The sequence below is a fragment of the Athene cunicularia genome (assembly GCF_003259725.1).
Source record: "Athene cunicularia isolate RWA chromosome 2 unlocalized genomic scaffold, athCun1 chr2_part1, whole genome shotgun sequence".
In the NCBI taxonomy this organism is placed as follows: domain Eukaryota; kingdom Metazoa; phylum Chordata; class Aves; order Strigiformes; family Strigidae; genus Athene; species Athene cunicularia.
The window spans coordinates 90,073,564-90,086,309 of NW_020799095.1; the positions used below are offsets into that span (position 1 = coordinate 90,073,564).

The 12,746-nt window shown below is 36.1% G+C and overlaps 1 protein-coding gene across 5 annotated transcripts in view; it reads right to left on the reverse strand.

The window, feature by feature from the left end:
* Positions 1 to 1,481: 1,481 nt before the first annotated feature.
* ZNF236 (zinc finger protein 236) overlaps positions 1,482 to 12,746 on the reverse strand; it is an 82,791-nt gene continuing 71,526 nt past the window's right edge. For all 5 annotated transcript variants that reach the window (XM_026841692.1, XM_026841693.1, XM_026841691.1 and 2 more), the window contains 4 exons: positions 11,676 to 11,873; positions 7,096 to 7,225; positions 3,653 to 3,829; positions 1,482 to 3,212 (listed from right to left, as the gene is read on the reverse strand). In XM_026841692.1, the coding sequence (XP_026697493.1) occupies positions 3,085 to 3,212; positions 3,653 to 3,829; positions 7,096 to 7,225; positions 11,676 to 11,873 (633 nt within the window). In that variant the 3' untranslated portion in view covers positions 1,482 to 3,084. The remainder of the gene's footprint in view (positions 3,213 to 3,652; positions 3,830 to 7,095; positions 7,226 to 11,675; positions 11,874 to 12,746) is intronic.

Genomic DNA, 12,746 nt, shown 5'->3' on the forward strand with positions numbered 1-12,746 from the left:
TGTCTCTCCAATTTACAGACAAGGATGTCGTGCCTTAGCACAACAGCTCTTTCTGCTACCTAAAAATGTCATCTACTTCAATATTGCTTTTGAAAATATGAACATATTGGTTACAGTGTATTTGTACAGAACATCAACAAGATGCAAGGATCTGAAAACCTCTGACTCAATCTTAACCAGGAATCTAGGCTGTGAAAATCTCTGTTGTCAGGATACTCAAGAGTGAATTCTTGAAGTTCATGGTGGAAGAGGATGCAGGGAAGCAAATCAAATACTGTGTTTGCTACAAAAAAGATTCTTAAAAGTCTATTTACTGTAAGTTACCAGACTCTGGGCACTGGAGGAGTAGCAAACCAAATTCAGGAAAAATGTCAGCTGACTCCATAACTCATGTTGCTTATTTAACACTTCCAAGACTTACAACACACACTCATTGCCTCTAATCAAGACATAATGGTTTGAGAAGTGACCATTTAAAAGTGGCATCTTTTTACTCACAAGATCTGCTTTTAGCACATGCTCACCCAAGTACCAACCACTGCCAGTTTTTACTTGCTGGCAAAGCAATCACAGCTAGAGCAGACTGAATGCTTTTGAGTATTCAGAAATCACATTCTCATTATGAAGGAAGAATTTGCACCTGGATGTAACCAGATGTAAATCAACTTCTGTCAAACTGGATTTGGCAGCCTCTGGAAAGAGTAACCTCCTAAGCAGCAAATCAACTCCAACAAACTTTGCTGTGCATTTACACAGTATTCTCCGAAAGAATGGGGAAAAGGTTTTACACGTGTGGGAGAGTGGCAAGCTGACACTGGCCTGTCAGCCAATGAAGCCCCTGAGAAGCAACAAGGCTTTGATGCGAAACAGGTCTTGGTAGACAAATAAGAAACTGCTGAGTTGTGACAAGGTGGCAGGGAAAAACAATGGATAGCTGCAACACTGAACTGGGAGAAGTTACCGCTGCGTGAACAGCACGTGAACGAGAAGCTGATTGGTCTGCACAGCATGTGTCAGAGTGGTCTTATGCTGACAGGAAAAAAAGGTAGATAGTTGTCTAATTGCTGATTTGCTAATTATGAAGAATTTTAACCACTGCATAAGTACATAATATTGTAATAATAAAGGGTCTTTCCTTTTGCACTTCATGAAGAGTCTGTGCCTCAATTGCCACACACATGGTAGATGCAACAGGACATTTTACTGCATTATTACAGATAAACAGGGTGCTATGCCATGGGGCCACTATGCCTTCAGACAACTGTGAAATATAATGTCTTTCTTAAACAGCTGAAACACTAACAGGCTGTCCAGAAGGAAAGGCACTGCTGGAAGAACTTCACATACATTCTTTACATGTTATACCGAGACATGCAACATTGAGACATGCAATATTCTGGTGAAAGGAGTTTTTAGAATTTCCTAGTCAAATACTTAAAAAATACACGAAACAGAATTTGGAAAAAAGTAATATTATTTAACATGTTTTTGAATTAAATATTCCACATAACAAAAGTGTTATTTTCATGTCACCAGCTATATTACTTATATACATATGCCAAAGAGTTAACAAAAGAATTAAGAGATGCCCTATCAAAACCAACAGTGACTTCTTGCTTCAGCAATCTGAAATAACTAGTTTGTATCATAGACAAAGTATAGACAATATTTACAGAAAAGGGCTTTTTGGATCGGAGAGCAATTATCTTTCAGAAGGTAAATTAAAATCCAGCTCTGTATTATAGTACAATAAATCCACCACTGATCTAGAAGTACTTACGGCAAACCAAAAAGATGAACTTCCTGCAACTGGGATTAGTATTTACAAAATATACTGATCAGCCACACAGAGGCTCATATAACTTTAAATATACATATACATACAAGCACACATATATATATATCTATATATATGTAACATATAAATAAAATTCAAAAGAACACGGTAAAAAAAAGAGCTTCTGTCTTTGGAATGTCTAAAAGATGACTATGTTTTTACTCCAGTGTTTCTTTGTTATGAATATACTTAACAAGTGGCACCTTTCAAAGTATTACTTAGTCAACTAGGTAGTTTTTCTGAAACAATGACTTAAACAGCAACAAATAAAAGTAACATATTTCCAAAATTCACAAATAATGAAGAATTTACAGTTTTAAAATGATAACTGTTTATAGCACTGGGGAATATTGTATATTATAGGTGACCTAGTGTGCATTTAAATTTCTCACTGCTAACACAAAATTGTAGGTTTTACTTCCCAGATTTAGTATATGGCTGCATTTCCCACAGATACTGAGAGACGTACCTGCTGATCCAATACAGCAAACATAAAAGGAGGCTTTCGTTGGAACCTCTTCTAATTGGGATTCTCTTTAAATAATTATCACTGAGGTTAAAACCTCAGACTTCTAATGTAAAAACTAACAACTAACTGCCTTTACGGTTGGAATGGAAATGAACATGCTCCCTCTCACAAGTTTAACTCAAGAAAAGCCGTAAGTTCACGGCATTTTATTTTTTTCAACAAAATTTCAAAATGTACGAAAAAAAGCTTAAAACAAATACAGAGCTTTCCTGTGCCTGGTAAAAACCCCCAAACTATCTTATACTGCATGCATCTACTCTGTAACAGTTTGTATCCAACCTCAATTATTTCTCTAAGCACATTAAAAAGAAAGCTGACTGACAGTTTCATGGTTTTCCCACGAAGTTATTCTTCACCTCCTTTAAAAATGGGAATCATTCTAGTCTGATATAAAGTTCCAGTTTATTTTTCAAATAGATATACTGGCTGTGAATTAGAAGTTGAAACTGTATACAGTATTACCTGAGTTCACTGATTCACAGACAACTTAGCACACATTAAATGATGTTTTCCCAATATTCTTCTACAAGCTTAAAAAAAAGAATGATTCTTTTACATTATTTTTGTAAATAATTAAAAAAACTATAATATATTATTCTATTGTTAATATTTTCAATTCTTGAAGCTTTAACTGTAAAAGCTATCTTTTACTTTTCTGAAAACTTGTTTTGAGAAATTTGAGTCCCAGAAACATTTTTAGTTTTCAAATTTTCAGGTGTCATCGAAAAACATTGCCTATACTTTGCCATTCATTTGAAGATTCTTGTACCACTTCTTCTAAGTTCAAAGCACGACTAATATCTTCCCCTTCTTGTTCTTGATGACTAGCAGGCTCTTGTACAGGACCTACCAAAGTACAAGAGAAAAAGATAAGTGAGTATGATTTGATGTATAGTCTAAGAAAAATGCAAATAAAGCACTTGAGAATAAAGGAATCATGATGGGAAAGGTATTACAAAACTACTTCAGATTCTGTAAATTCATGAGACACACTTTGAATTTTTTTTTTAAAAAATCTAATTATAATTGATTGTTTTTCCTTTTAATAGGTTTTGAACTTTGTTTTTCTGTACTACAGAGCTTCACATAGAAAACAAGGAACCAGAAACAGTAACCAGTCTCTGTTTCAACCTGCTTTTGGATTGTATGTGCAACTACTAGCTCTTCAACTCTGCTTTTTGGCTATTAGTGCCTAATTCCTCAATAACTTAAGGGAACTGATTTGTGCTTTCCTGGTAAAGCATACAGTTCCCTGCACTCATCATTACTATCATTATGCTACATACCAGTATAACCATGAGCCCGCTTCATATGCAGTTTCATATTGCTTTTCTGTGTAAATCCCATTGCACAGTAATCACATTTATAAGGCCTCTCCCCTGTGTGCTTTTTCATGTGGACTTGAAGAGCACTCTTCTGGTTAAAAGCCTTTTCACATAGCGTACACTGAAATGGCCGTTCACCTTATAAAAGAGAAAAATGTATTTAACAATTTCTCATTTCAACGTAAAAATACAGTTCAGAATTCAGTAAAAATCATCAAAATGACCTAGAAATTAAGTAGACATGATCTTTTTCTTTGAGACTTTCTCAAAACAGTGCTATGGCTCCATCATCCCAAATTAAATATAAGAATATTTACAAAAGTCATAAACCACTTATACTGTTATCTTTCCTATCCAATTTATTATCTAAGTAAATTATTTAATAGAGTTGCAAAAATCAGTTTACCAGGTTCACTTTTCTGACCCAAGGGAACCATCACCTCTTTAGATCATTCAGAACAATGTAGATAAAGCCATATTCTAGAATTAACAAAGCTGATGTCTGTAAGAAACTATAAAGTCAAATGTGTTAAAAAAGTTCTGGTAATTCTGCATGGGACCCGTGGCCTCCTGTGCCAATAGCTACTAGTGATTCCTGTATCTTACCAAAGCAGGCATATTGTTGCTAATCTGCCAGAAGACTAATACTTTCTAAATAAAACCTCAGGAACATATTCATTATAAAAATATTTAAAATTCAAAAATGCCTACTTTGCAAAATCAGACTTTTGCTTCGACACTCAACACCACAACCCTCTGACATCAACAGAAGACACACTGCTGCATGTCATTAAGGACTTCTAAAAGCATCTGCTGAACTTACAAATACACTTTGTTATTAGTTAGCACCATAAAGCACAAGCGGGAGTATAAATACTTTTCCAGTTTTCCTTAAAGAACTGATTTCTCTCTTCCTTCATTACCTGTATGTTAGTGTCACCACACGCATTGTAGCCTCCATGCTAAAATCAACTTCTCAGACAATCAATAAAAGGTCCTTTAAAGCACAGAAATGTTCTTTTGATTTTTGTTAACAATGACTTCACTAGTTTGAAGTGAAATCTATGTTTCCTCAGATACTTTTGACTCCAGGTTTTCTACTCTGTTAAGATGAACAGCCTTTTTGGTGGTATGTAATAAATTACCACATGCTCTTTTTGTAGAACTGGAAGCATCTGCTTCCCTCTAATTTCAGCAACATTTCTCCAAACTGCTCTTCACTGATAAATCTGAATGTACAAGATATTTAGAGCTATTAAGAGACATACCGTGTTTTCCTTCTGGCCACTGACTTAGTAGGTGTTGACCATTATAAATCGTTAAAAACGTTTAATCATGATAGAAATCACAAACACTTTCTCACAGACAAGGTGCACACGTTTAGGAAAGCGAATCATTACATTAGCATTTTCTATCACCATTTATGTAAGAGAACCTATCTAAAAACTTTTGCACAGGACATTTTCACTCTTTTGGTTTTAAGGAATTTTTAAAAGAACATTCTCTTCTGAAAGAATGACTATCACATGGATTGATTTGCTGTTTCAATAACATCAGACAGCAGTAATATAAAAATGAATTTAGCAAGGATTGTTACAATTTGTGGGCACTACTAGCACATGAGCACCCAAGTACAAGAGATCCAAAAACATCTGAGGATTTACTGAGTAAATTACAAGTCATTCCAAAATACAAAGAATTTTTCCTATGATGGTGCAGATTTATGAGAAACAGATGTATAAAGGGACTCTGCTCTGCTCTCAGCCTTCCCAAAGTGCTCTGTGTCTATTACAAGGAGAAGCATCAATCAAAGCAGGGAAACGGGAAACTGGCCTTCTTTCATACTTTCAGATTATTTTGTTGAATTCTTAACTAGAAGACTGCCATTCTTTAAAGTCTGTATTATTTAAATCAGTTATGCAGAAAGCAAATTACTGGGGAATTCTAAAGACTTTTAAACTCCTTGGATCATAATTTCTGCCTCTTTTCCTGCCCCCAGTATAACCAGAATGTCCTTTTCTACCACAGTAACCACAAAGTAGCTCTGTTCCCCTTCTTCAGTTTTACTCTGAAGAAGAGCAATCACCATTCCTCTTGGGGCAGGGGGTCAAGGGAAGAGAAGCATATACATACAACCCATCAGATGAGAATACACAGGGTCAGCAGAGACCCCTAAACCATAAAAACAGCCCTAGTAAATCAGATCAAAGTTTCCTCCCACGCTTAGATGAGAAACCACCTTCAACCAGTTGATATGAACACCCCTTATAAAACATGCCTATATGTACACCCATCGTATGGTAACTGCAACTAGCAATTAGTTCCAATAGACTACTCTCTATCCATGCCTTCCCATTGCAACATGTCTAAACCTGTTCTTATGATTCCCAAATCTCAGAATTTCTTCAGCAATTAGCAAAGAGCTTGCATGAATCCTCTCTGTCCAACCTCCTATCTTTTCCTGCTAGAGAGTTCTCAGCCACTGAATGAAATGTAAAAAAATCAGGGCCTGGACCTGAGACCTCTCTGGCTTTCAGCTGCTGAGCAAACCCTAACACCTCAGAGCTCAAACACTCATATGAAATAAGGTACTCTCGAAATTACTGTTCCTACTTTACCTTTGACAGTATACAAACCGTGTGCTGAATTAGGCAACCAAAATGAGGCAAGTTCATTTTACCAGAGCAAATCAAAAAATGCCACAGTAGGTTGCACTCTGTATGGACCTGATCTAATTCATTCACATTTAGAATCACTGAATAATTATTCTCTAATTCTTCTTTTTTTCCACGGTAAAACAAGTATCAGACTACATTAATTTCTTTGCAAACCTTGACTAGCTGTCTCAGTATCTGCTTATGTGCAGTAGTCAGTATGAACTAATTTAACCCTAATGGAAGACAGACTCATTCGTCACCTAACAGAGACTTCTATAAGGCCACTAGACATTAAAGCAGTTTCCTAGACTGTGACAATCTTAAAATGTTTTCAGCCGCAACTACTTTTTTTTTTTTTCCTGTCTTCCCTGGAAAGTCTTTTATCATTTATTATTCATAACATCACAGTACACAGCCTTAGACACAGACAGAAACTCTACCATATTAACTGCTTCATGAAAACAGAGCAGAGAGACAGACCCTACCTTTAAGAATGTGCCATAAGCATAATGTAAGAGAAAATAAATTAACTGATACACAAGTATATAAGGACATATTAAGATAATGTAAATTATCAAGACATCAACAGCCTATCAGATGTCATACAGACACACAAAATTTGGGGGTTTTTTAAGCTCATGTTGGTATTTAAATGCAGTTACCTAAAACCCTGAGCAAGGAATCCAAACATAATACCCTTTTATTCATAAGAAAATCTTGCAAGATAAAAATAATTTCTGGTGTTACCTGTGTGAATGCGACTATGTCTCTCCAGCTGACTTGGCTTAGCAAAAGCTTTTTCACAAGTATCACACTTAAACACTCTAGGCTTCTGTGAACTCAGTGAAGGTCCAGCCTGATGGGTTTGCATGTGTTCCTAAGCCAGTATAGGAAAAAAAAAAAACATTTCAGACCATTTAAAAGAACTTCAGTATTTAACATTAAAATGTATTCACACTTTGAAGACAAAAACATAGGATCTTAGTCACCAGCAGACAAACTGGAGGAAGATGGAAGTCTGCAGGTTTTTTTCTTTTAAATGAGAGATTGCTTTTATAGATACCAACTCTTTGTAAGGTTGATGCATCAGTACCTTTAAATTTCTGAAAATCTCTGTCAATAACTGTATGCATTGCTTTTTTTGCATACATTAGTCCCTTCACTAATTATCTGAAGCAAAATAAAATTCAAAAAAAACCCAAATCAGAGCTCTTGAAATGCTTTGCTCACTTACAAACATGGATTTTGAACAACTGTGCACACTGTAAGTTAATGTTGGACTTTTTCCCTCCCCTCTGCAGTATCCATCTCCCTTCCCCTTGCCTCATACATACATAATTCGTACTCAGCACCTGAGTAAGTATCATGGTAAAACTGTACAGGCCTAAGAGGGGACTATCGCAACATACACACAGGCAGCTGCACAATGTCAAAGTGCAAATAGAACCACTTCACAATGAACTCAAATTAATAATATTTCTTTAAAAAAATCACTAAGGTCCTTGCAGGTAAGAAAGCAGAATGAGGGTATGACATGTTTTACCTTTATGAAGAAGCACTAGTAACAGTTCTAACTTCAGTGTTTTTAATTCACTGATGCTGGGCCCAGAAGTTTTGCAAATTTAGAGCATCTTATGTTATCTATTAACTTCTTAATTTAAATCTCATTAGTAATACCAAGATACAATTCAAATTACAAAAGAAAGGAAATGTAAACATATTTAATTTTTAAAACTAATCAACTGTATGTGGAACAGTACTGTGAGTGCTTGTCCCCTTTCTAAAATGCATGTGGATATTCTTTTCTAGTCTATTCATTACAGACTAGACTATTAATTAGTCTTTAATACATCTAAACAATAAGCCTTTTTGATGTTGGTGAAGTCTTATTCCTCATTCCATAAACTGAAGTAAATGGTGTCTGCAGAATTTGTTTTCATTGGTAAATCAGCAAGACAGTTACAAGGAAGAATATTATTATCATAGTAATTACAATAATATAGTATTATCAGGAAATAATAAAAGGTCTTCTAAGAAAATCACAGAGGAATCATAAACCACAGCTTAGCTGGAGATGAAAATCTTTGCTTTTATCTTGTTCATTATCTCCTGAAGCACTAGTAGGCTACAACCTACTCCAGAAAAATTACCTGAAACTGGCTTCTTTTTTCTGACCACTACAATAAAACCCCAGTCCAAAATAACAACACCCCCACCCCCCCAACTCTAACAACACCTCATGCTCCATTTTGTACGTGAAAGTAAACAGAAGAGCATTCAGATAGCTGCTATAAAATTTTCTCTCCCATCTTTCTCTGAAGAAACAGTTTCTGATGCAATTCTCTTCAACTGATCTGCCAATCTCTTACACCTTTCCTGAAAAATATAGGCTTTTGAAAATATTTCAAGGGAATACAATGCGCTGAAGTGCAAGCACTTCTTTATAGACACCCTTAGTATTTCTTTGCTTGTTCATTTGATATTTTACAAGTTTATTTGTAATTCTCATATTTTTCAGACTGGAATTATCTTGGGGTCCCAAATGATCATTAAAAATAGGAACGTTTGGAAGGGCCCTTTACCCCCTAACTCATGTACTAGTATGCAACTCTTAGGCCCCACCAATCTTGAAGCATTAATTATAACCATCTCTGACAGTTGGCACTAAAACATTTCATTCCAATGTTTTAATAAGATTGCAACCTCATTCTATTTTCATTTTAGAATGATGTCCGTGCTTTATGTACTACCTAAAGTCTTGCAGGTATTTCCACTACCTAATGATATCGAATTGGACTGTTTATTGTAACTGTGGATGTCTTAAGAATCTCCTCTCCAAAGCTCTAAAATCAGGACAGTCACCAACATCAGAAGGGGAACCAAAGATACTGCACAGAAAATTTTTGATACCAGGGCTGGGGCAGGTGGTGGGGGTGTTCATACATAATTTCTAAAGAAGCTTTTCTTGTGGATGATTGTGAAATTGCTGGTGCTGATGCCTTTTGAGAAAACAAATACAGTTAAGTATTGTCATTTAAACATTGGTACACTTCTCTCCTATTGGGTTTTTCTAGAAAGCCTGAAATTTGGAAGTTGCTTTTAACATTTTTGGTGATCTCCAGAATACCATCAGTACAAAATGAAGAGCTTGAGTAAGAGATCACTGAACATTGAATGTTTCCCCAAACCCTAATCCCTAAACCCTAAAATGAAACCCATGTTTTCATTTATCTTTGTTGAACTTCCTGTTAAAGGCTGCTCACAGTTGTGAAGAGACCGACACCCACCTTGCTACAACCTCCTTTCAGGTAGTTTCAGAGAATGTCTTCCCTGAGCCTCCTTTTCTCCAGACTAAACAACCCCAATTCCCTCAGGTGCTCCTCATACGACTGGTGCTCTAAACCCTTCACAAGCTTCACTGCTCTTCTCTAGACTCACTCCAGTAATTCAATGTCCTTTTTGTAGTGAGGGGCCCAAACTGAACCCAGTATTCAAGGTGCAGCCTCACCGGTGCTGAGCAAAGGGGGATGATCACTTCCTTGTCCCTGCTGGCCACACTATTTCTGATACAAGCCAGGATGCCATTGGCCTTCTTGGCCACCTGGGCACATTGCTGGCTGAAATCCTGCAGACTATCAAACACCACTCTTAGGTCCCTTTCTGCCAGGCAGCTTTCCAGCCACTTTTCCTCGAGCCTGTAGCACTTCATGTGGTTGGTGTGACCCAAGTTCAGGACCCAGCACTTCACATTGTTGAAATTCAACACAGTTGGCCTCAGCCCATCAATCCAGCCTGTCCAGATTCCTCTGTAGAGTCTTTCTACCCTCAAGCAGAATAACACTCCCGTCTAACTTCATCATCAAGGTTGGAAAAGACCTTAAGATCACCCAGTCCAACCATTAACCTAACACTGACAGTTCCCAGCTACACCATATCCCTCACCACTATGTCAACGCGACTCTTAAATACCTCCAGGGATGGGGACTCCACCACCTCCCTGGGCAGCCCATTCCAACACCTAACAACCCGTTCTGTAAAGAAATGCTTCATAATATCCAGTCTAAACCTTCCCTGGCACAACTTGAGGCCATTACCTCTTGTCCCATCACTTGTTACTTCATTAAGGAGACTCATCCCCATCTCTCTACAACCTCCTTTCAGGTAGGGCTGTAGCAGGGTAGGAAGTTACCTTGTATCTTTAACCTGGGCCCAATATATAATGGAAGTTAAGGTTTAATTATGAACAAAATGTAATACCAGCTAGTTCTAAAAAAAACAAATTGGAGACACACTGATATTTACATTTTGTTATCATTGCTTAAGGAAAACAAGTATTAATACTGTATTTCACTTTTTTTTCTTTTTTTCTCCTGGAAAATTTCTCCTAAACCAGAGGCTAACAGTTTTATAACACCACATTTTATGACAGTTTCCCCAAGGACCAAGAGTCTGGTTGACACACATGATCACTCCAAGGGGGTGAATTTCACACACCAGGCATATTTCCTCAAAATATGACACTAGAGTGAAAGGAAATCTATTGAAAAACTCTCCTAAGAGCTACTTAATATAAAAAGATTGCCTCTGGCTCCAGAAATTTCCTGCTATAAATTCTGGAAAGCTGGCAAAATTCTGGACAAGTTATATGTTCACTTTCCATAAAGTATTTCTTCAAATCACTACCTCTTACTATCTCTCAGAGATAGCCTACTGGCTTGGACATACTACTTGTCTAGTACAGCCCAATATTCCTAACATGAATATTCTATAATCTCATTTAAAAAATTAAACACACCATTGATTTTTTTAAAAAGACTTGGAAGTATCAGGTTGTTCGTAATCTAGAGAAAACTACATCAAAAATATCACTAAACAGCAGCAATAATAGAAGGATATTTAAAACAAATGCTTCCTCTGCAGACATCACTTGTACTCACAAGACAGAGCATCTAAAAATCAAGTGACAGAGTGCAAAGCAAATAGCTACTATAATTCAAAAAGCTTGTCTAGAAATCAGGACTAGCAGTGATGACATTCATAAGTAAATAAAGTAATTGAAATCTTTTTCTGGCACTGTTGTTTGCATGACAGGCATTCAAATCTTTCATTCTGTGGTCAATATATGCATTAAAACCTTTTCCATGCTCCAGGAGAGAGTCCTCTATCTGTATACGTTATCACTTTGACTCCCTCTCTCAGATGCACACCCCTCACACTGTAAAAGGAAAGGAAAGGTAAAGGGATAATAGGTACCTTTCATTAATATAATGAAAAGTACAAAACAAAAGAAGGAGTTAACGGAACAATCAACTGTTATTACCAAATACCTTGAGATGTGTGGCCCGCTTAAAGGCTTTATTGCAGACATGGCAAACATGTATTCTCTCCTTGCCATGAACCTCTTTACTATGGTGCATCAACATGGTGGCTGAAGAAAAGGTTTGACTACACTCAAAACACTGGTGTACGCGACCTTCTTTTTCTGCTTGACTGCTTTTAGTCACATTGGGAGAAACCTCTGTCACCTGTAACAATTTACAAAAACACTATCAAATAATTTCATAGGCACATCCACAACAGTGATTTATTTTTCAAATTCTACCCCAATATGACCAATTTTTGGAGAGTACTTGTAGGCAATTTACCAACACAACAGAAATTAATAAGTTTTATGTAAATATGATCATGTATTTCATTGATCTTAAGAATGACACATATATGTATTTTAAGAAAACAGAAATATTGTAATAACTACAAATTCATTTACGCATTATAAATAGAAAGTGTCTGTATCAATATTTTCCTACATCCAGTTTTATATTCCTGACCATCTCAGATGATTCTCACATTTCTCACTGAATAAAATTCAAAGCCAAAAACATTTCAGACAAAAAAGAAAGTATCTCTGATTTTACAGAGGAGAATATTTTCTATTTGTTTAATTTTCATAAGGAAGTAAAGCTCTGAGCTACCAATACAAAGTTCCCAAGTACTGAAACACAATAAAAAGTTGATAGACTTTGGATAGAGTTGTGCTGCATTTTTGTTTTCCTTTTATCAATTTGAAAATTTCCTTTTCTTCAAATAAAATAGCACAAATTTCCTTCAACTTAACAGATACAAAAAAATCTTAAATACAATAACTTATAGAAAGAAACAAATGAAGAAAAGATAAAGGAAGCAGTACTCTAAATTAATTATTCAGGATGAACTAAAAAGACACAGAACATAGTAGGATATTATCCATACTAGAAAACAAAGATGCAATATAAGGCACACTGAATGAAAAAAATCCTGTGTGCACACACGTCCATGTGTTTGTTTCCAACTAGTTAGAACCTCTCAGGAAAAGGGTGAAATGTTGACGGTCAATCAACGTAGTCGTCATGATTAAATAA